This window comes from Melanerpes formicivorus, unplaced genomic scaffold (assembly GCF_026170545.1).
Source record: "Melanerpes formicivorus ecotype bairdi unplaced genomic scaffold, bMelFor1.0.p_v2 SCAF_23, whole genome shotgun sequence".
NCBI lineage: Eukaryota > Metazoa > Chordata > Aves > Piciformes > Picidae > Melanerpes > Melanerpes formicivorus.
This window is the reverse complement of record NW_027142375.1, coordinates 7,472,728-7,496,197: the sequence shown is the minus strand read 5'-3', so window position 1 is coordinate 7,496,197 and position 23,470 is coordinate 7,472,728. Positions and strand designations below refer to the sequence as shown.

Sequence of the window (23,470 nt, the reverse complement as noted above, 5' to 3'; positions counted from 1 at the left end):
AAAAGCTGATTCTTTTTTTAACAAAATTTCCTGCTGTGTGACCTGTTTGAACTTTGAAGAAGACACAGGGACTCTTAAGATAGCCAATCTTTAATACCTGCAGTGCTGGGCCCCTCAGTTTAAGAAGGACATCGAGACACTTGAACGTGTCCAGAGAAGGGCAACAAGGCTGGGGAGAGGCCTTGAGCACAGCCCTATGAGGAGAGGCTGAGGGAGCTGGGATTGTTTAGCCTGGAGAAGAGGAGGCTCAGGGGTGACCTCATTGCCCTCTACAACTACCTGAAAGGTGGTTGTAGCCAGGAAGGGGTTGGTCTCTTCTCCCAGGCAACCAGCACCAGAACAAGATGACACAGTCTCAAGCTGCGCCAGGGGAGGTTTAGACTCGAGGTGAGGAGGAAGTTCTTCACCGAGCGAGTCATTCATCATTGGAATGTGCTGCCCAGGGAGGTGGTGGAGTCACCGTCCCTGGAAGTGTTCAAGAAGGGATTGGACGTGGCACTTGGTGCCATGGTCTAGTCATGAGGTCTGTGTTGATAGGTTGGACTCGATGATCCTCAAGGATCATCCTTAGTGATACTGTGATAACGACTTTCAAGAGTCTGAATTGTACCTGTATGATGAGGTTGGGTCACCTACGTAGCGCACGCATACACCCACAGACAGCTTGATCAAGAGGTAACTCTTAAAATGGGATATAGGGAAGGAGAGGCACTGAGCATGACATTTAAGAATGAATACATTAAAGCATCACTGCTCTCAAGAATCAAATGAACAATGAGTCCCTTATATTTAATAAGGAACACTCCATAAAACTGTAACCTTGTTTAAACAAGCACAATGGTACATCAACAGCTTTGACACGAACACTATCATCACCTGATAAGACTTATTGTTGTCATCCATGGGAACGTTCAAACATCTCTCCCCACTCCCCCAAGAAATAAAATTCAAATCTCAGGTGCTTTCCTTTGCTGACATAAACCAACAGATTGCTGCTGAGATGTCAGTGACCGTTGATGACCTGATAGAATAGAATAAACCAGGCTGGAAGCGCCCTCCAAGATCAGAGTCCAACCCATCATCCAACACCACCTAATCAACTAAACCATGCAACCAAGCACCCCATCAAGTCTTCTCCTAAACACCTCCAATGATGGTGACTCCACCACCTCCCCAGGCAGCCCATTCCAGTGGGCAATCACTCTGTCTATGAAGAATTTCTTCCTAACATCCAGTCTAAACCTCCCCTGGCACAGCTTGATACTGTGTCCTCTTGTTCTGGTGCTGGTTCCTTGGGAGAAGAGACCAGCCCCCACCTGTCTACAACCTCCCTTCAGGTAGTTGTAGAGAGCAATAAAGTCTCCCCTGAGCCTCCTCTTCTCCAGGCTAAGCAACCCCAGCTCCCTCAGTCTCTCCTCATAGGGCTTGTGTTCCAAACCCCTTACCAACTTTATTACCCTTCTCTGGACACGTTCCAGCAAGTCAACATCCTTCCTAAACTGAGGGGCCCAGAACTGGACACAGTACTCAAGTGCAGTGTACAGGGGCAGAATGACCTCCCTGCATTTGTCTTTTGTTATTTATATTCCACTAGCATGGACAGGGCCCACAACATCAATGTATACACATGAATGCATATACTTGAATACTGCAGAGGAAAAAGAACCCAGGTCCTTAGCCTGAGCACCAACCCACAAAACCATTCCTTAGCTCTATCATCTGCTTCATTGTGGCTGTGCAGTGACCTCCTTTACCCAAACTCACAGCACACACAAGAGATGCAAGCAGCAGGGTCCCCTGAAATTTGTCTCTACAAGTGGTGGAACACTAACTACCCTCTTTCTTGCAGCACAGTAGTGCAGATGAGGAGATGAAAGGCAAGCCCTGGAATGTGGATAAGGATGTCAGTAAACTCTTCTCTTCCTCTGAGCGATCTTATTGTCCACACACACATTCTGCAGCTAGGGATGCCAAAACAATGACCAGTCCACCCAAAGCCTGCACCTCAGAGGCTCAAAACAAAACAAACCACAGCTTTGCCCAATATGGTAAAACCAATGCCTTGAGTTGTGCAACATCTCAGGAAGGAATGAGGAGACCTCAAGGTGGTCACTGTCAAGATGTCTGTGGTAAACGAGTTTTTCACACAACACTGCCTCAGCTGTTCTGGTATGTGCTCTAAGAGACATAGGAAAGCCTCGTTTGGCTTTCCACAGCTTAACTTCACAAAGCCTTTCTTAGTGATCATTTGGTTAGGGACCATTCTGGCCCTTACTGTGTCCATAATAGCTATGAGACCCATATGTGGATGTCACATTGGGCCTTTTAAGGACTTTATTATTATCTGAGAACAGAAAGGGGCAAAAAAAGGAAGACAGCCAGCCCAAAAAGAAAGGCATGTCCTTGTCTCACATCTGCCAGGAGTGGGTAGCTGCCTGAGATCACCATTAGTTACCATGTACACTGCAGCTCAAACTCACACTAATTTCCTCCTTGAATGCCAAGATGCATGGTACTGAAATCTTGTGTAATCGATAGACAAGCATCCACGCTTCCCACCAGCAGCTGCTGACCACCCCAGGATGTTCACAGCTCTGGTAAAGATGTAAATGGTAATACATTTAGGATGTAGATGAGCAAAGATTATTACTTGCTGGGTGGGGAGGTCAACTTTCAAGCCCTTCCTAGAATGAAGAGCAGTGCTGATGCACACCACTGAGCTGCCATCATTTTACCTGTGGCTCTTCCACAGGCACTCACAATTCTCAGGGTGCTTCAATACAGCAGCTGCCTTGCTGGCCACTTTTCTGCTGTCACTGTGCCAACTTCAGGGACTGCCCCAGGAGAAACACCACCTGCTGAAATGTACTCATTGGTGCTTGGCACGTGAAAACCTGCAGTGGGAAATTCACATGGAAGTCAGAGACCTAGACACTGCTGAGCACGTTATGGGGCCTCTCAAAGCAAACAACTTACAAGCCTTTCCCCAGTTTGCTGAGTAGAAGGTATTTTACAGGAATCAATGTTAGTTGCCAGAGGTTAGGGTGAAGGGTTAGGTTTTGGGTTGGGTGAGGGTTAGAGCTTAGAGATAGGGTTAGCTTTAGGGTTAGGTTTAATGTTCGGGTTACAGAGGTTAGGGTTTAGTGGCAAGTTTAGGGTTAGGGCCTTAGGGTTTTGGCTGTAGGTTTAAGGTTAAGGATTAGAAATAGTGGTTAGGTTTAGGGCTAGGGCCACACACAAAGACCAAGAGAGCCACCAAACTCACAAGACTCTCCCAGCATCACACACCAAGCACCCCAGGGCTCTGTGGCTCCTTCCTCTGACATGCATGTCTTTTTCATGCTCTTAACTTACATTTCTTCCTCAAAAGCTTTGCTTCTATCTCTTTAATTCTTCTGACTGACCTCCTTGTCTTTATTACTTTCAGGACTCTACCTTTCTCTATACCCTCTTGTTTCTTAGCTCAATGTCTTTGTCCCCCTTTACACAGTTAGCTGTATCCACAGTCAAGGGCAGACCCTCAGGAGATGATCTTGCAGGAGATGCTTTGCTAAAGGGGCTGAGACAATTGAGGGCTGAAGAGTTGTTGCCCATGATGATGTTGCAGTAACTGAAGAAATTATAGAAAACAAATTGCTCCTGAAGGGTAAACCCACCAGCAGCTGTTGTGATTAGTGTATTGCTCCTTGCCCATCATAACCTCCTTACACTCCTAGTAGTTTGCATACAGTCCAGTTGGAGGAGAAACAGCCCGCTTCTTCAGTCCTAAGATAAGGACAATCCCTTGTTCACAGACACCCTCCTTGGAGGCCAAACAAAAGCCACTGCTGTTGAGAGGCAAACCAGCATCTTCTGACAAAATAGTGTCTTCCTGATGTGAAAGGACCGTGGAGATGGAGAACAAGGCATTCCTCTTGCATTAAACCCAAGATGCCTGTATTTTTGGCATGCAGCATAGTGAGCCAAGGAACCTTTCACCTTCCTAAGACTGATCCAGGTGGAACTGTTCCACTCAGCTTCTTATGCAATTGTCACCAGGTAAAATGGGCTCCAGCAACAGCCTCCCCATATGAGGTATTTCTCTGGCACTAAGTTAACCACAAGCACACAACCTCCACTTTGTTACAAAGGCACACAGCCAAGTGAGACAGCTGGGTACTTCCAAGTTAGTAACATCTTCACAGCACACAGGAAAGCATCAATGATTTTATTTCACAGACCTCAGACTATAGCCTTGAGCTCAGCTGTGGAAGTCAAAGTTCAAATTCTAGTAAGCTGCACTCATTGACCTTACTCCAGCACTAAGAGCTCTCAGTCTCACAGGACTGCATCATAAATCCCACCCCAGGACAGAATCCATACTTGGCTGCAAAGGCCACCAATTCACTTGGCAGAGATCAATACAGTCAAGCAGGGGAGCTCATGTTGGTTCTTTAAGTGTCTCACATCCAGCAGTAAAACAAAATTTTCCTCAGGTTTTGCTAGGAGAAAGAGGGAAAAGCAAAAATTGAAGATTAAAACACCCAGACCAAGTGACACCTAACTTCAAGTCCCTAGCCTAGAGCCTCAATAAAACTGAGAGTACTTCCACACTTTAGCCCAGAGACCTGCACTGTCCTCCCTAGCACCACCACCAAAAAAAAACTTGCTAAAAGTATCATATTTGCTGAAGTCATTTTAGGGAACTAAGACTATTTTTTGGTAGGAATCTGTTTAATGCATAACTACACTTAGAAGCACATCTGAAACAGGTGAAAATGAGCACAACTGCAACGTGAAAATGAGTAAGAGTGAAGTAATTTCAAATTATAGCTACTAAAGACTCCATTTCAAAGCCTGAAAAAAATCAGGGGGATTAAATAAACACTTTAAGAGTTTCACTCACCTTTCAGTTAGGGCAAGGTATACAGAATGAAACACTGATTGTACACATTGTGCTACATATCAGAACTTAATTCAGCTTGACTTTAGTATACTATAAAGGACTCTCTTCCCTCAATTCAACACCCCAGTGGTTCTATGCTAGTGACTTTCCTGACACACACTTGTTTTTAGGAGAACAATAATTCCACTTCTCTCTACAGCAGCAGTGAATTACCAAAAATTTGCTACTCAAGATGTCTGAAGGGAAATTTTAAGAGTGAAAAATGGCATAAGCAATATTGATTCAATAACACCAAGTCTCCAAAAACTGAAGTGCCACTACTTTAAAGGAAAATTTTCAGCATGGTGAGGTCACAGAATCTGGCCTGTGGTTGACACATCCATGCTTATGTAAAACTTCTAATGGAAGAGAGAACACTTCCCTATTTCTCTTCCTCTTGCCAAATACTATTATTCTTGGAAAGCAGCCAGAGCAAGCATGTAGCAGTTAAGAGCCACAAACCACATCCCCAAATGTTGCATGCAACAGAGCCTACGAAATACACTTCTGCAGGGTTTTGGGCCCATTCACCCAAGACTGGATTTTGGGCATTGTGTACCCTTGTGAAATGCAAAGGCTGGTTTTGAAAAATCCAAGTTAATGCTACACTGATGTCTGCACCTCTTAAACTTGTGTATCTCAAGTTATTCCAGCAGATTCAACAGCAGCAAAATGTTCCTGATTATGATTAGAGCTACTATCAGATCATTTAATTACTAGTATAGTTAACATCAGTCAGGAAAAGGGATCAGAATTTGAACTCCTTTCATAATTTAAGATATTTGAGCAGTTAGATTCACTCCAGGTTAGCATTAGAACAGCTGCACTAGCAACAGGATACAGGGTCACAAGAAGTGTTCTGTGCTCATTCCTTGCTCTGTTCTCCTGACAGTTGTCTAGTATCATGAGCTATTCCACTATTCCATGACATTTTATTTAATTATAATGATTAATGGAATTTTAAAGACCATGTTGCTCTCCATCAGCTCTCATAAATGGTGTGGACATTGCATTTTTCTTCTCAATTCTTGCCTTTCAGTTTCTCGCCCTGAGCGCGTTTCTCATTTTCTTTCCAGTCCCATCTGTCCTCCTTGAACACAGCAAGATGTTACCATGTATTTCTGTAGCAGATGAGTAACTGAAGAACCTCCTATTCCTTAAAGGGCTTAGTTAAATGTAAAAACTGCCTGAAAATCTGTGGGGTTTTTAAAAAGCCCACCTGAAAGCTGGAATACTTTTGTTGCAGTGATTAATTCGGAGCAAACAAACGCTGCCGTTTTTAACGGCTGCACATACACCAACTAGCCAGCACAGCTCTCGAGGGCACACAGTCATCTACCCAAGCAGCTTCTCTTCACCAGAACACAAGTGGCCATTTCTGTGCTTCAATTTGTGTGTTGTAAAGGAGAAAACCAATTGAAACCAAAGCAACAGTATTCCAGTGAGCAAGAGCTAGAGTAAAGATAAAGCACGTACCTCTAGTGTACTTGTGTTGGGGTTTTGTTTGGCTTTTTTCCCTCCCTCCAGTTCTACATCAGTATCTTCCTTTTACAGCAAAAGCACACAGAGCATTTATGTCCTCCCGCCTCATCCCAAATTGCAGAAAATGTACAGAGTGTTTATAAGGGCAAATTTTGCCAAAGTACACTTTTTACTATCTGACTATACTAGGAAATAAGTGTACACCTCCCCTCAATCCTTACTGTCTCCAGAGATAAACAAGTCCAAGAAGAAAGGAAAACTAAACTCACCAGGCCAGTGCAGTGACCAGCTGCTTACCAACATTCAGACCTGAAACCTCTGAAAAATATTGATGCATTTAAAGCATAAGCTGAGTTTTCCAGTTACTGTGATAGCAGAGAGGAAGCTTTACTCTAAAGACCATCATAACAAGCAAATATAGGAGCTGAATGTCAGTGTACATTAAAACCCAAATAACCCACAGAGTGAGTTCTCTTTTCCACAAGAAATGACCTTATCACCTTTATGCAAAGACTTCATAACAATGTGTAGCCATTCAAATTGGATTTATTTAATTACACTGTAATGCAAATAAGTTAGGTCCATAGAAACTCCATTTTCTTGTATGTACAACCTATGCCACTAGCAAGGTGATTGAGCCAGCTGGTGTTAAGTGTCCACCTCATCCTCTGGAATGTATCTTCAGACACTTCTCTGTCCATTGGCTGGTTCTAGAACAGGACCACCACATCCTTCATCCCCAAAGTAGACTAAAAGGGGAGGAGGGAGGAAACAAAAGTCAGATTTACAGTATACAGTTGTTTTTTTCAAATGGATACAGAACATTAAGTCTGGAGAACAGCCTTAAAAATATGCAGAATAAATGCCAGCCCCTGAAATAATGCCACCTTTAAAATGAAAGTCTTTATAGAGCATGAGCATGTGCTCAGAACAGTGAGTGTCTGTAAGCTTCAGATTAGACCAAGCACATGCTTCTGGTATCTCTCTGTACATACACTCTGGTATGAAACACATACTTCATGCTGTGCAGAGACACTGAATGGACCAAGAGAAAAAGTCTCAAACTGCTAGTGAAGCTAAACATAGAAACACTGTCAGCAAACAAACAACTCCAGCAAGTTAGGTCCTAAGAAAATAGATGTTGCTGAAGTTGTAACATGATGTTGGCATCTTGAAGTTTGGGGGGCTTTGTTCCCCCTATTTTCTACTGTTAAAAGTAGCTCCCTTGAACTGTTGAAGCCTAAAAATGGGATTTCTACGCAAAGCTAGAAGAGTTAATATACCACTCTGCAAACAATACAGTCCATCAGCAACTCATTTCAGGACTACCTGGTTCTGCACACAAAAAGTATTTCAAGGGGGGGGGGGGGGGGAAAGTCACATTTTCTGCAATACTTTTAATTTGTTTGACCCACGGAAGCTCCCCAATTAAATTCAAATACCACAAGAACTCAAGTATTACTAATGGCATGACTAACAAACAGTCCCACAAGGAAGCGGCAACATGAGCAAACGTGCTTTGCTGCATGACAAATGACTAATCCTGAGGGACACAGCGCTTCCCCTCACACAGCTTTTACACAGCGTTACTGTCCTACCTGCAAAGGCAGGAGGAGACTGGGCTGCTTCAAATTCACAAAGCTGAGAGGTTATTCCTCAGTGCAGAGCTTTCAGAAACTAGCTCCAGTTCTACCAGATTAGATGTGCAGCTTCCATGCAAAGGTACGGGAACTGCCATACATTGAAAGTCATGGAAGATTAACAGACAGGCCCTCCCGTTAACTTGTGTTTGGTTCTCTTCCCATTTGGATTTCTAAAGAAACAAGAACCACAACTAGCTATGCTTTTAACTCTAAACAGTTAAGAGCAATGGATGAAAACAACTTCCACAGCTGTGGCTGTCCAGAGATAACACCCAAAACAGTGACTATCTGCACTGGGTTTGCAGGTACATTTGGAACCAATACATACCTCCAGATAGTTGGTTCAGGCATTCCAGGATCTGCACCTCTCTTAAAACCTGAAGTGAAACACAAAAATGGGTGTAGACCGCTACACAGTTAACACATAGAATAAACCAGGTTGGAAGAGACCTTCAAGATCATCGCTTCCAACCCATCAACCAATCCAATCCACCTAAACAACTATACCATGGCACCAAGCACCCCATCAAGTCTCCTCCTGAACACCCCCAGTGATGGTGACTCCACCACCTCCCCAGGCAGCCCATTCCAGTGGGCAATCACTCTCTCTGTGTAGAACTTCTTCCTAACATCCCACCTAAACCTCCACTGGCACAGCCTGAGACTGTGTCTTCTTGTTCTGGTGCTGGCTGCCTGGGAGAAGAGACCAACATCTGCCTGTCTACAACCTCCCTTCAGGTAGTTGTAGAGATAAATCACTATCAAGTTATTCCAGCCCATTAAACTGCAATAAAAGAAGAAAACCTACGGAGCAGAGAACTGTGATCTCTCAAGTTGTTTACCAATCTGGACAAAACCAGCACATTCTTAACAGGGTGCAGAGAAAACAAATAAATGTATACAGTTTGATTTAAGTGGAGATTTTCTGTTTTGTTTGAGGGGTTTTGTTGGTTTTTTTTTTTTTGGGGGGTGGGTGGGGGTGTTTTCTGTAGTTTCATTCCAACACCTGCAGCGTTACCTGACTTACAATTCAGGGACAACTACCTTTGTGAGATGGAAGAAGTTATCCACCCTGAAGAACAAGACACAGGTAGCTATACACACACTAACAGGTTTAAAGTATTGTTCATAATGCAGCTTTGGGAGGTGATGACACCTGCAACTGGTATAGGTGAGCACCGTGAGTCCTAACAAGCAGCATTCCGCTCTGATGTCTGATGTGGAACTGAGAAGTAATCTTTCAGCAACAGTTCACACTTTAGGAGGGCAGAATTCTAAGTGTTAAATCAATTAAACCCCAAATCTTCTATCTACTTTTTGAAAAGCCACCTTGTAGTAAAGCTTGCAAAGAAACAAGATGTTTGTCAAATTACTGACAACTAGGAAAGTGAAAAGAAAGTGAATTACAAGGAGTTTATGCCCATCTTATGGCTCAAATACCAATTGGCTAAAGCAAATGTATGCTAGAGAAGCAGCTGAAGGTTCAATGTATTAAATACTTGCCCAGTGGACTGTAAGTTAAGTCTTGAAGAATAATACAGTCCATACAGCGTTCAACATGGTCTTTCAACATGCTCTTTCCCCTACATTTGCTATCTAGAAATGGATGTTGTATGAAAACCACATCATTTCCCTCTTTTACAAAAATTAAAGAGTTAATGTCAGTTTGCCTGGAACATGGGCTGTGAAGGTGAGCAGAAAAACTTCCAGTAACTCCACAGGCACTGCATGAGCCCTTTGAAGATAACCTCATGTGATGTGAGGCTGCTCAACAACCTGATCCACCTCCTCTGGCTGCCATGCCGTCCAGCAAACTTGCTTTAAAGCTCATTAGGTTGTATCAGGAGTCACACTTTGTGTGCATGACTGTTCCCAGCTTTCCCTCTGCTCACCATGCTTTCAAATAAGCAAGCCAGGTTTAACAAAGCCATACTGGTCTAATTTACCTACTTCAACTGGGGGCAGCCACCTCAAAGCGAGTCTAAAACAAAAAACAAACCAGGCAAACACACACCTCTAACCTGTGCCCTATAATTGTACATTCACAAACCAAGCTCCCCTCTACCTGCCACCCCCCCCCCCCCCACCCCCCCCCAAGCAACACTTCCTGAGGTAGAAAGCTTTTCAGAGAAAGTTAAAAGCTCCAAAATGTTGAGTTTCCTTGCCCAAGTTTAGCTCTGTGTGCATTTCATATACACAGGAGTCAACACAAAAATTTACCTTGACATCAGTAACTGTGCAGTCTCTTCTGCTGCATCACACCTTCTAGCCTAGGCTCAAATGTAATCCCAACACCAGAAAGGTTCCTCCAACTCCACTGACATTTGAGTGCATGCTACCTCCAAAGCAAGTAAAGGTGACCTGCATGTCCCCATCTGCCTTAATGTCCTCCAATTAGACCAGATGAGTTTATATGAAAGCAACAGAGATGCACAGCATGCTTTTTCTGGAGATATTAAGTTAATCTACTGCAACTGAGTTTCACACCACTGTACCACAGATATATAAGAGGCACCCCTGTATTAGTGCAACTGTAAACACAGTAAGATGGATTTGTATCAATTAATTACTTTTCTTGGTGTCCCTCAGAAGAAAGAGCATCCTTCCCATACTCACAGACACTGTCATAACCACAAAATCAAAATGAAACTTCACTAAGAGCACAATTAGGTCACAAAACACCGCTGCAATTATCACCAACTTTTCCCTGACTGTTACATGTTCTGTAAACAATCAAATTGGACACTGCATTCCTCTCAGTTAATTAGAGCAACCCAACGGCTTTGACTGCGAGCCTAGCAAGCTCCCAGCCCTCCTGCCAGCTTCACATGCCTTTCCCTAAAGGGCCAGCAGAGTTGGGGCGGAAAGCAAGCCACATGAACCACAGAGACCAGGCCTCTTGGGACCTCCTGTCATAGAAGGAGAGTCAGGCCTACCACACACGTGCGCATCTTAAGTAGGTCAGGGTTTTTAACAAGGATAGCTGATAGCACATAGCCCAAACTCAGAACTACCATGTGGTAATGATGCTCAGCCAGCGCTGAAGCAGAAGGAAGCAAAAGGCATTCTGGCCACCGAGGCATGACATCAAGGCATTCCCTGAATGCTCCATGAAAGTTCAGAAACTAGAACCACACCAATTAGTGAGGAATTGTAACCTCTACCTAGACTCAAATTCAACCTCGGGGGCCGGCAACCCCCTCGGTGCCAGGCAGCTGAGCTCCTGGCCGCAGTTCCCTCCTCACATGACAACTCCCTACTGGAATAAACACAACACCTGGCCTACCAGTCAGTCACTGATGCGGGATCAAATCCCTGTTTCGTATGCTGCTAAAATGCTCCACTGCATTCTCAGCCCACTCCCCACAGGGTCCCAACCCACTGGGCGCACTGGCTCAACTCCTCGCTCCCAGCACGGGAGCGGCCTCCAGGACAAGAAAAGGGCAGAACAGCTTTGAAGAAAAATAAGAAGCAATTCTTAAAAAGGTGCACCTTGCAGTTCTGTTAACAGCGAGCCCGCACCCCTACGCCGCGGGCCTGCAGGCCCCCCCAGAGGCCCAGCGGGCTGCAGGCCGCCGCCGGGAGCCCAGCGCAGGCGCGGTGAGGGCTGCAGCCCCCGGCCGGCGGCGGAGCGCGCGGCAGGCCGGCACTGCCAGGCCCAGGCCCGGGCCGGCAGGCCGCAGCGGCCTCAGGCTCCTCAGCTGCCCTAACCGCCACCCAACGCCACCCGCTCGCCCGGGCCGGTCCCCCGCCCCGCCACTGACCTAGGTAGAGCACAACTGGGATGAAGCCCCAGCGGATGGCGAACTGGCCGCCCTTAAAGAGCTGCTGTAGGCGCTGTTTGGCCTCCTTGCTAAGCCTCGGCATGGCGGCGGCAGGGTAGCGAAGGGAGAGGGAGGAGGAGGAGCAGCACCGTGTCACGCTGCGCCAGCGGCGGTGGGCGGGACCGCATCGCGCCGCCGGGCTGCGGGGAGGAGACACCCTGTCAGCGGCGCAGGGCTGGGCTGCCCTGCCCTGGGCAGGAGGAGGCGATGCCGGCTGCCAGCTCTATTCCGCTGGGCTCGCCGCCGGGCATGCGCAGCAGGGTGCTGAGGCCTGCGGCGCCGCCTGCGGCCCGGCCAGCCCCGTGGGCCAAGGGTGACAGCCCAAGGGCAGCCCGCTACAGCCGGGGCGCTTGTTCGAGGGCGATCGGGTTACAAAAGCCGAGGGTCTGCTGCACGGGCCTGTAGGTCCTGCATTTATGTGTTGGTGCTTTTTTCCCGGAGCTCCCCAGGCATGCGCAGGCTTTGCACGCCGCCTCTGGAGGCTAGGAAGTGCCTTTTGGTAAGTGAAAAGCAGACACGGAGCGATAAGGAAAATGTGTCTGGATGGAATCGGAAAGGCCTCTCCGTCTTTGATCCCAGACTGTGCAGTGTTTTCCGTCTGTGGAAAGGCGGAGTTCTGCGAGCGACAACTGACTAGAAATACGGGGAGAGGTGTTCTGGTTTTTGACCTAGTATCTGCGGGGGAAACAACTGCCAGTACAGCGCTTAGGACCTCTTAAAACTCAGAGCCTGGATAAGTACTGCAGTAATCTCTGCGAGAAGTTCTTGCAGTGCCAACCCCCAAACTATTGTCTGACACCACTACTTACACCGTGTCCTGCTGTGTGGTATCAGTGCCACTGATTCAGTTGCATCATCTCTACTATGTTTTTATTCTTTCTCAGGCAGTCTGCTGCCTTTTGCAGTAATACCAGATCCAAATCTTCAGGTTCCTGGTATTACTAAAGTGGGTCTAGTATTTAGCAGTCCACCGCAGACTGGCCAGTCACAGTTTTAAAGGTGAGTTTGTACTTGCTAACAAAGGCACATATTCCTACTTTGTCATATCTGGCCTGGAACCTGTACAGCAGAGGATTGCTGCATTTCTGCTCTTGAAGTTGGGTACTATATAACAATTGTTAAATTATTGCAGGGATAGTCTTCCATTCAAGCTAGGAATTCTAACTTAAAATTGAGTCATCGAGCCTTTCAATGCAAACCTATGGATCAGCTTTCAAACTTTCTTGTATGTCACTCTTGTCAAACTTTTCAAACATGTACTTTTAGGTAGACTGGTATAAACATTCACAGTGAAGAATTTGCTATTCTTCCAGGCAAGTGTAGTGTGAGAGGCACATTAATTTGTCAGTAATGGCATGCCACACTGCAAAGAGAAAAAGCTCAAACCCATGGACCTGCTTTTCTGACCCTTGCAAAGAAAGAGAAGTGGTTGCTGCAGGAACCTGTTCTTCAGCACAATACAAATTAAGTTGATTTTCCTTTGTAGGTGAGACCAAATCAGGTGTTCCCACCATATAATTACTGTTACAGCATGCTCTTTCTAAACATGCAAATCCAACTGTTCATTACAGGACACATCTTAATAATCTGTTACAGTAAAGTGTGAGCTGCTGTATTGGAATTACATTCAAAAGATAAACTTGCAGTTTTAGTGTAAGTGGGGGTCAGAAGGTCAAAGGTACTAAACAGCTGACCCAAATGATTCAACAGCTCAGGCTTCATTGGGTATAAAATGGTTTAACGGTGTTACACGTGATACAGGACATTCTTATTGTGGATGTTCTTGAGAAAGGATACTCACAAAACTCTGTCTTGGGTCCCAGCTGCTTCATTCCATCATACATCAAGTCAAGGAGTAATCTTCAGAGCACAAAAACTTTCCTTGATAGCTCATATTTCTCGTAGCTGCTAATCCTAACATTTGACTTAAAGCTTGTAGGTTGATGCCTGTATTTAACCATGGAAACTAGGAAATGAACAGCAAGAAAGCTAATATTTCTTGCCATGATTCTCTTGCAAACAGAATCACTGCTGTGGCCCAGGAGAGCAGAAGTGCATGTGTTTTGTATGCCAATAAACCAGAGTTGATTCTTAGAGGATTACAGACTGATGCTGAGAAAGGGTCTCTGCAAACTAAGAAAGGTGACTGGAGAACAGCCCTTCTTCTATCACAACACACACCCAGAGTCTGGAACTGTCCAAAGTGTCATATTTGCAGTTAATAAAACCCATCAACAACACATAACCCAACAAAACCCCACAACAAAAAGAAACACAGAACAACAAACAAAAAACCCCAACACCACAAAACCCAGAGCATCCCAACAGACAAGGTTTGTACTGACTCCAGAAGTTTTCTGTGCCTTTTTTGACTCCTGTTGCACATAGGCTGTTAGAGGGTCCAAGAGTTTATGAGCTCTTTGGTGAGCTATTGACTCAGCCAAAGGATATAAAGGAACATCAGTCACCTTCCCTGTGAGTTCAAGCTAGTGGAAGAGAACAGCTCAGTTGAAATATTGAAAACTGGCCTCTAAAACCAGAGGTGCCTTTGACTGAGGGTGGAATAATCAGCTAGCTTGAAAGAAGTAATACTCAGAGAAATGAATACTGTTACAGAAATAGGATGTTGTGCTCTGGGTGTTTATAATATATTGAGGTAGTGCTGCTATGAAGGATATTGGTTTTACTTGCTATCTTTTTTTTCCTTATGGCTGATGATGAAGACAAAAACACTTGGGAATGGTGTATCCATTAAATAAGATAAATAAGAGCCCCAGCTGCTGGAGTGACAGAATTAGTAACACCATATGTGTTGAAAGTTGGGGGGGGCTGGTTATAAAAAAACCTCTTTGAATTTCTTTTGCCTTGTGTGCTCAGCAGCAATAAAATCAGAAATAACATTCCAGAGGTTTTGACTCAGAAAACAAGAATATGAATCCTGTTGTTTTATTAACTTGATTAGCAGTGATTCCACAAGTGCTCTTTTCCTAGCAAATAAATACCACTCAGCACTCGTTGTTAACCAGCCAAGTGTTTCTGGTTTCATGGGTAAAGGAAAGAATTAAGATTCTTACAGACATGACTAAATCTCGTTAAGCATCGGGCTCTGGTTCTGGGAAATAACACAAGTTGGTGTGATGGTTTTATCATAGTATCATAGTATCGGTCAGGGTTGGAAGGGACCACAAGGATCATCTAGTTCCAACCCCCCTGCCATGGGCAGGGACACCCCACACTAGATCAGCCTGGCCAGAGCCTCTTCCAGCCTGCTCTTAAACACCTCCAGGGACAGCGCCCCAACCACCTCCCTGGACAACCCATTCCAGGGCTTCACCACTCTCATGGTGAAGAACTCCTCCTCACGTCCAGCCTGAATCTCCCCACCTCCAGCTTCATGCCATTCCCCCTAGTCCTGTTACTACCTGAGATCCTGAAAAGTCCTTCCCCAGCCTTTCTGTAGGCCCCCTTAAAATACCTGTCTTTGGGTTTTGTTGCAAAAAGTACATTCCAGGTTAAAGACTTCTAGACCTCTAAAGAGGGCTATTTGAGACTGGGTCTTAGGAAGTTCTTCAGTATGAGGGTGGTGACAACTATGGAATAGGTTGTGTGGGGAGGTTGTGGTTGCCTCCTCCCTTGGGGTGTTCAAGACCAGGTTGGATGGGGCCTTGAGAGGCATCCCTGCCCACGGTAGGGATGTTGGAGTAGATGATCTCCAAGGTCCCTTCCAACCTAAGCCATTCTATGATGATTCTACGATGTTAGCACACCACGAAGTAAAGCCATACAACAGTGTATGCAACTCAGAAGGCAGAAGAAGGAGACAAGTGAAGTGACACATTGAAGTTGGTGAAAAATCAGTGTAAATGACACAGAAAACCCCTGTAGATCTCCATTATGTACTTACCACTCCACTTCTGAGAGTTCCCCTTCAATTTACTGTCAAAAACCTGCATAATATTCACCTGCTTGAGAACAAAGTTTGGCTTTGTTTAGGAGGAACTTGCTACAGTACATCTGTCTTATTTGAGCATTACAGTGTGAATCAATATAAATACTACAAGGACGTAAGCAAGAAGTACTTGATGTTTCCATTAGGGGCTGAATCTTTATGCTATCAGTAAACCCAGTATAGTGTGACTAGACATTCTGCTTTGCTTCATTATGATGATCAAACTATATTTTTATTGTGCCCTAGTAACGATGAGCCTTTTCTTCCCTTCCATTTCAGTGTTCCCCTTCACTGAGCCTAATAAATTGCAGATATTCTGCAGCGCTACCGGCCTGGCAAATGTTCCTTGGCATTTCACAGAGAGAGGAACAGAAATGGGAAGCACAGTCAGACTGAAAAAAAGAATTAAGGCTGTCCCATTACATCGTGTGGGAAATGATGTGGCTCTAAAAACGTCTCTTACCTGAGTGTTACTAAGACCTAGATTACTTGGGAGTGGATATGTTGCTGATGTCATGGTGTTAGGTCATAGCCCGGACTTGATGATCTGAGAGGCCTTTTCCAGCCTCAATAATTCTGTGATTCTATGTTTGAGGTTTTGCATTTAATGTGTTTTCAAAACCTACTTGGAATGCAGAGCAGTAATGCATATAAAACGTTTCCTTCATGTGGATTGCTGTGTGATACTTGTTGGCTCTGCACCAATCCACTGTCTGATAAAGGATACTCCCAGGAAACGTGCTGTTGTCAGGTGCCTACCTTGAAAATGAGAAAAATTGTCAGTGGTAGGAACTGTGTCCAGTTCTGCCCCCCCCAGTTTAAGAAGGACATCGAGACACTAGAACATGTCCAGAGAAGGGCAACGAGGCTGGGGAGAGGCCTTGAGCACAGCCCTGTGAGGAGAGGCTGAGGGAGCTGGGATTGTTTAGCCTGGAGAATAGGAGGCTCAGGGGTGACCTCATTGCCCTCTACAACTACCTGAAAGGTGGTTGTAGCCAGGAGAGAGTTGGTCTCTTCTCTCAGGCAATCAGCACCAGCGCAAGAGGACACAGTCTCAAGCTGCGCCAGGGGAAGTTTAGGCTGGAGTTGAGGAGAAAGTTCTTCACCGAGCGAGTCGTTCGCCATTGGAATGTGCTGCCCAGGGAAGTGGTGGAGTCACCATCACTGGAGGGGTTCAAGAGGGTATTGGACGTGGCACTTGGTGCCATGGTCTAGTCATGAGGTCTGTGGTGACAGGTTGGACTTGCTGATCTTTGAGGTCTCTTCCAACCTTGGTGATACTGTGAAAAAGCCAAGTGTAGCAATTCTGTATATTCAGTACAATAACTCTACCATCTGTTTAAAAATACAACAAAGCTGAGGTGTAATAGAGAGCTGACTGCAAGCACAGCAGTGATTTTCATTATTTTTCATTACAGCTCCTGAAGCCAGTGAAGGAGAAACAGCAGTCTTGAGGTGAGACAGCATTCAGAAGAGCACCGTGAAATGCTTTTAGAGACCTTTGAGAACTGCTGTTGTGCTTCAAAATTTAATGTTGTCTGCCACAGAACTTTGCTGCTTACTTTCCCATTCCCCCCCATCTTCACTTAGTAATGAAGTGTTACACTTCAAGATGCTGCACCTTTTACCAGGAGTGGTTCCCCTAAAACCACAGCAGTTCTTAAAGGCATGGTTGTATGATTGCAGTTGTTGGCCGAGGATGAGAACAACCATCTGATTCCTTGCATACTTTCAGTGATACGCAAAAAATCTGATGGATTAAAGGATTTTCTGAGGCCAAAACGAACATCCATATTTACTCATTCTTTGCTTCCTCTCTTCAGTGAATATTTGTTGTAATAGACATTCTTAGCATCCCTCTACAAAAGCTAAGCATGCTGCTGAAAGAACTGTTTCTGGTAATGAGGTGTTTAAAAACCATAACTGATTGATGCACAGCATTTGCCTTGCTGATTTACAGCAGTACTTTTCAATGGACTCTGCATTGCATTGTGTCCAGTTCTGGGGCCTTCAGTTTAGGAAAGATGTGTCAGCATCCAGCAAGTCATTGCTGGAACGTGTCCAGAGGAGGGCAACAAAGCTGGGGAAGGGTTTGGAGCACAAGCCCTATGAGGAGAGGCTGAAGGAGCTGGGGTTGCTTAGCCTGGAGAAGAGGAGGCTCAGGGGAGACCTTATTGCTCTCTACAACTACCTGAAGGGAGGTTGTAGCCAGGTGGGGGTTGCTCTCTTCTACCAGGCAACCAGCACTAGAACAAGAGGACACAGTCTCAAGCTGTACCAGGGTAGGTTTAGGCTGAATGTCAGGAAGAAATTCTACACATTGGAATGGGCTGCGTGGGGAGGTGGTGGAATCACCATCACTGGAGGTGATTAGGAGGAGACTTGATGAAGCACTTAGTGCCATGGTTTAGTTGATTAAGATGGTGTTGGATGATTGGTTGGACTCTGATCTGGAAGCTCTCTTCCAACCTGGTTTATTCTATTCTATTCTTGCAGAATATGAGTTTGTTCTAGTTTTTTGTCTTAAATCACTGTGAAAAACAGCACTGTGTATATCCCAGAGTATTCTTTTTTCCTTTGGTGCCCCTAAAGCAGCATTTGCTAAAATTAAGAATTACAACCTTTTTAGGTATAAATTAAGTTTTAATTTAGCATAGCTTTAACTGAAACAATTTAATTCTTACTTTGAAGATGGTCATCACAAGATTTTGTAACAGTTTTAGATGCAGATTGCAGAGTTCAGAGCACAATAGGAAAGGTTAAAGTGTGTGTTTTTAAGATCTTGAATAAGATTACCCAGGCAACAAATAAATGTGTGTAAACTGAAGCCTAAATGTTGAACAAATTAGATGAACTGAACACAGGTATTCATTTATCTTGATTGTTCACTTTGGGTGAATGAACTTCACAAACACATGGTTAAACCTTTGGTCATCTTCCTCATTCAGCATGCCCAACCATGACTAACAAGCTCCATCAGAACGTGTTGCATGAACTTCCCTCTGAGGTGACACTCCAGGAAGAGCTGCCTTTCAGAACTTGAAATTGAACCAATATTGACAAAAGCATCAGCATTTGTCTGCCTGGTTTTCACATTTCAATAGTTCAGATTCTCCTGAAACTTCTATTGAGATCTTCAGCTCGTGGAAGATGAGAATCAGTAATTTAGTATTATAATGAGGAATAATTAAGGCTTTTCACAGATACCAGAAGGTGATCAAGGAAATTTCTTCCTTTACAAGTCTTGTGTAGCGCTCTCTGGATTAAACGAAGCACAGCTCGTGGTTAATGAATGAAGTTTTTACTGTTCTATTAAAATTTAATCTCTCTAAATGCTCTCACTTTTGCCTTTCATACAGAAGTTCTGTCCAGACTTCATCTATTTTAGCACGATTGTATTTAGCCCAGACAAATACACTTAGATCGCACTAGTTTTAAAAGCATTGTCAAGTAGATACACAAGTTTACCTTCTCTATATGTAGTGTTTCAGTGTCACAGTGCTGCTGCTTTCCAGGTAGAATTATTGGAGATCTCAAAATGCAGAATGCCAGTCACTTAAGACACTGTTTCCTTGGACTCCATTTCAAGAGGGTGGGTTGTAACAGCACCTACCAGAGCGATTGCTGAGATTTCAGTGGCTATTTGCATGGCAAAACCAGACAACAACAACAACAAATACAGTAAGGACAGATTAGTTGTGTGCCTTTCATTGCTTCTTGTACAATGCTACATGGACTTCTACAGTTTTTATTCTCAAGTGATGGCCATTTCAACAAGAATTGTGCAGTTGCAGAGGACATGAAAGAAACGTCTCTGCTTTATGAAGTCTTTTAGGCATGCTTGGCACAAGCTATGAATCTGACCCTGATTTTCAAGCATGTGAAAGGCCCAATTAAAATGACATTTCTCTCTTACTTCCTTTTTCTATTTATTTTGTTTTTCAAGTGTATATTTGGTACATCTCTGAAGAAGCCACATTTTACTTCCTTTATTTTAGGTTTAGGTAGCAGTTACAGGAGATTAGGTGCTGTTAAGTGCAGCAAGTATCCGGGTACTATGATACTATGATCTTCAGAGCTTGCTGCACTTAACAGCACCTAATCTCCTGTAACTGCTAGCTAAACCTGAACTCAAGGAAGTAAAATGTGGCTTCTTCAGAGACCTACCAAATACACACTTGAAAAACAAAATAAATAGAAAAAGGAAGTATGATGAACAATTAAGTGCACTGGAGGCTTTTCAACTTGATCACATCTTCCAGTGCATAATGGCACAGATTTTGCATTCCAGACACAAATGTCATCTTGCAGTTAAAATCATTCCAGATGAATCTATATGAGTAAGCATAACTAAGATAGCTTGGTGGGGTTTTCCACTGGTTAGGTTGCTATTTTAAATATAGAAAGGAAAAGGAGTCCTCCTGAGGTAAGAGGTGAGTTAATTGCATGTGGGATTTGTGATGGAAAGGTTTCTCTAAAATAAACACAGCAATAAAAGTTGTTCTTCTTTCCTTTTAGGTGAGAGAAGGAAGTCTGCCTCTAGTGACAAGAGGACTAGATTAAGGCTGATGCTGGTCTCTTTAAGGACATAAGTACTTGACTAGTACATATAACACTCTATTAGCAGTGTGTATAGCATCTATTGGAATCATTAATTGTACCATAGCAAAATGCTTTTCTCTAGCTCTTCTATGAAATGCCTTTAAAACCACGTAGAGAATGTTACTTCCCATGTTGTATATTAGTTCCAGCAACCTGGATATGAATGATATGCTGGTGAGCTTTTGAAACCCAAAAACCAAGGCTCTGCCAGGGAGCCTAAAGAGGACTCTAAAAAGAAATTGACAGGTTAATTAACTGCTCTTAAAGAACTTTAAAAGAAACATTGGCTAAGGGCCTCAATTAATAAATTGTATTAGCCTCTATTAATTTACTTCCTCCAGTCCATTACAAAAAGATACTATTAATCCAGACTTTATTAGCACCATTTCCTTAAAGCCAGTGGAGGGCAGACTTGAATTGGAAACCATTGCTGCTGCTTCGGTTACTTGAATTTAAAATGCCAGATCGTCACCTGCTTTGAGCTCCAGGGACTACCTCATCACTTCACTACTCTTCTGATTACACTTATGCTGGGTAAAAGCTTCTTTGCAATTGCTGTTGGAGAAAAGGAGTGTTTTGCTATGTCACAGTAGGAATAGTGAATGTTTAAATAAAGGTGCTATTATGAGAGTGTATTAGCAGCTGTGTGTTATTCACAGGGGAGAATCCACAATGCTTAATAATTAACCATGTAGATCTTAAGATTTCAGAAGCCAATGAATATCATCATCTCCATTTTACAAGTGAAGAAACTGAGGAGTAAAGTGGTAGCCTTGTGAATTGCCTGTCTAGATGACCTAGCAAACCAGGTCTATGAGATCTAGTCCTGGGCTCAAGCATATCTTTGGCACGACTCAACTATGGCATGCCTGTCTCTTGCAAATATTATGGATACAATTGCTGGCATCCAGGTTTCTGAAGCTGAAGAGCTTACACTAATGGCATAGGCAGGTAATCTGACAGGCAGGTTGTAGCTCTTGAGAGGAATATTCTTCTCAAGAAGAATATTCTTCTCAAGAAGATGAGTGGCAGTCAGCTAAAGATCCATGTTAAAAGTAGTATTTTATTGTCAAAAGTAAGGTTGTGCTCCTTCCGAGGAGCCAACTGCCTTTCCCTTTAGACCTTTAAAGCCATTCTAATCTCTGTATTAGGAAATGTATGGTTAAAAAGTCAGTCTGCACACAGGTGGAGTATTAAGATGCTAATAGATGCTTTTTCCCTGAATGCAAATTATGAGAGAGACAGCAGGCTTCCTATTACCTCACCCAGCCCACCATATGTTCCATACCTGTGTTCAGTAATGTTCATGGATAGAGTGAGGTTTGTCATTAAAAGCCCTTCGTCGTGGACACTAAACCAAATAGCTAATCACTGTTTTTATTTGATTAAATAAATGTATTCCACTTTCTTTATGTGCTTAGGAGGTTGTTGCCCCTTGTAACAGCTTGATAAGTTATTAAAAACTACACTGATTGTTTGTCAAGTCTATAAACCTTAAACTGTTCTTTTTCTTTCCAGAAAAGACTGGAGGCATGCTCTTAGAAATCTTGCCATGCCTAAGACTCCTGTAAGAGACACCACAAAACATTTGGTGCTGCACATTGCAGTGCAACTCCATTTGCAGAATGAATGAGCACATGACACAATGCCTTTGTATTGCCCCCCTATCCCCCCCCCCCCCCCCCCTTTTTCTTACTGCTGGTTTGCAGGGGACATTGGTTTGTGGTGGGAATTAATCACTGGGTTGTATTTTTCCAAGGAAAATGACTGCACTGAGAATTAGAATGTGAATGAGGGGGCATTTACAGTTTGGAGTCAGATGCTGTATGACCTATTACTGTGTTGGTATATCTGTTAGACAAATCACATTAAAATAGAGTCAGAAATATGTGGGAGTGATTTAAAGTAAATTAAAACAACGTGAGAATTACTCCAAAACTTCTTACTGTAAATGCAAGCAATCACTTTCAGATTAACCTTCAGGGAATTAAGTCCAGAGACAGATATGCAGGGAGGGCTTTCAGACAACCTTGTAGCTGACTTTTTAACTCTATATTCAAGATGTTCCAAGTACCACGTGAAGGTTTGTAAGAATGCATTACAAGAGGCCGGTTGCAAGTCCTTGTGGAATTTGCTGTATAACGAACCGGTAGTTACCATTAATTTCCTAAATGACTGTTTGTTTCCCTGTAAGTGTACTGAATAAACCCATTTCTTCATGATCATTTTATGGGGATCTTACTGTAACATAGCAGTCCTAAGCATTGGCACATTAATCAGCTTTCTGATGAAGTTGTATTCTTCCTGCTCAGTAGGGCATAAGGCCCAGTGCATAGAGGACGGTGTCAGCATTTGCAGAGTAACCAGCACGCTAAAGGCTGAAAAAATATTGAGGCACAAACATTTTTCACCAGCTGCCTGGCAAGTTGCAATGTCCCTGAAATCTAGAAACTAGTTTGTAACTCACAGGAAAGGTTGTGCTTTCCACAGGAAAGACACTGCCATCTAAACTAGCACGTCTTAAGTTGTCTACAGCCTGCAGCTCACACCCATGTGTGTATACAGGCAGGCATGCATTAGGTGTACATAAATCACAGAATGGGTTGATCATCTAGTTCCAACTGCCCTGCTATAGGCAGAGACACCTCCCACTAGACCAGGCTGCTCAAAGCCTCTTTCAGCCTGACCTCGAACACTTCCGGGGAGGGGGCATCCACAACTTCCCAGGGCAGCCTGTTCCAGTGTCTCACCACCCTCACTATAAAGAATTTCTTCCTAATATCCGGTCTAAATCCACCCTAAATCCACCTTTACAGTATAGAACTGCAGGCTAATCAGAACTAATTTAAGATGAGTCTGGATACCAATAGCAGCACCATCACCAGGTGTGTACATATATATTTATCTGTGTTTATATGTGTAGCTATCTATATACACATACAGCAGACCTCAGCTGCCGCTTGTAAGTACTCAATATTTCAGCGACCTAGGACCACATATGCAGATACTTGACATTAGAAAATAAGGAATGTTTTCACTGGAGTGA

At 43.9% G+C, this 23,470-nt stretch overlaps 1 protein-coding gene, 1 long non-coding RNA gene and 1 other non-coding gene across 3 annotated transcripts; 2 read left to right on the top strand and 1 right to left on the bottom strand.

The window, feature by feature from the left end:
- Window positions 1-6,932: 6,932 nt before the first annotated feature.
- TOMM7 (translocase of outer mitochondrial membrane 7) lies at window positions 6,933-12,016 on the bottom strand. The gene is given in 4 exon segments (XM_068152453.1): window positions 6,933-7,155; window positions 8,378-8,426; window positions 11,814-11,961; window positions 11,963-12,016. Coding segments are annotated over 4 exon segments (252 nt in total). The 5' UTR covers window positions 12,002-12,016; the 3' UTR covers window positions 6,933-7,139.
- LOC137448189 (uncharacterized) lies at window positions 12,004-22,659 on the top strand. Its single transcript, XR_010988994.1, has 3 exons — window positions 12,004-12,372; window positions 17,241-17,277; window positions 20,341-22,659. It is a non-coding gene; the product is annotated as an uncharacterized lncRNA (long non-coding RNA).
- Window positions 17,513-17,601, top strand: LOC137448255 (small nucleolar RNA SNORD93). The gene has a single exon (XR_010989023.1). It is a non-coding gene; the product is annotated as a small nucleolar RNA SNORD93 (small nucleolar RNA).
- Window positions 22,660-23,470: the final 811 nt, after the last annotated feature.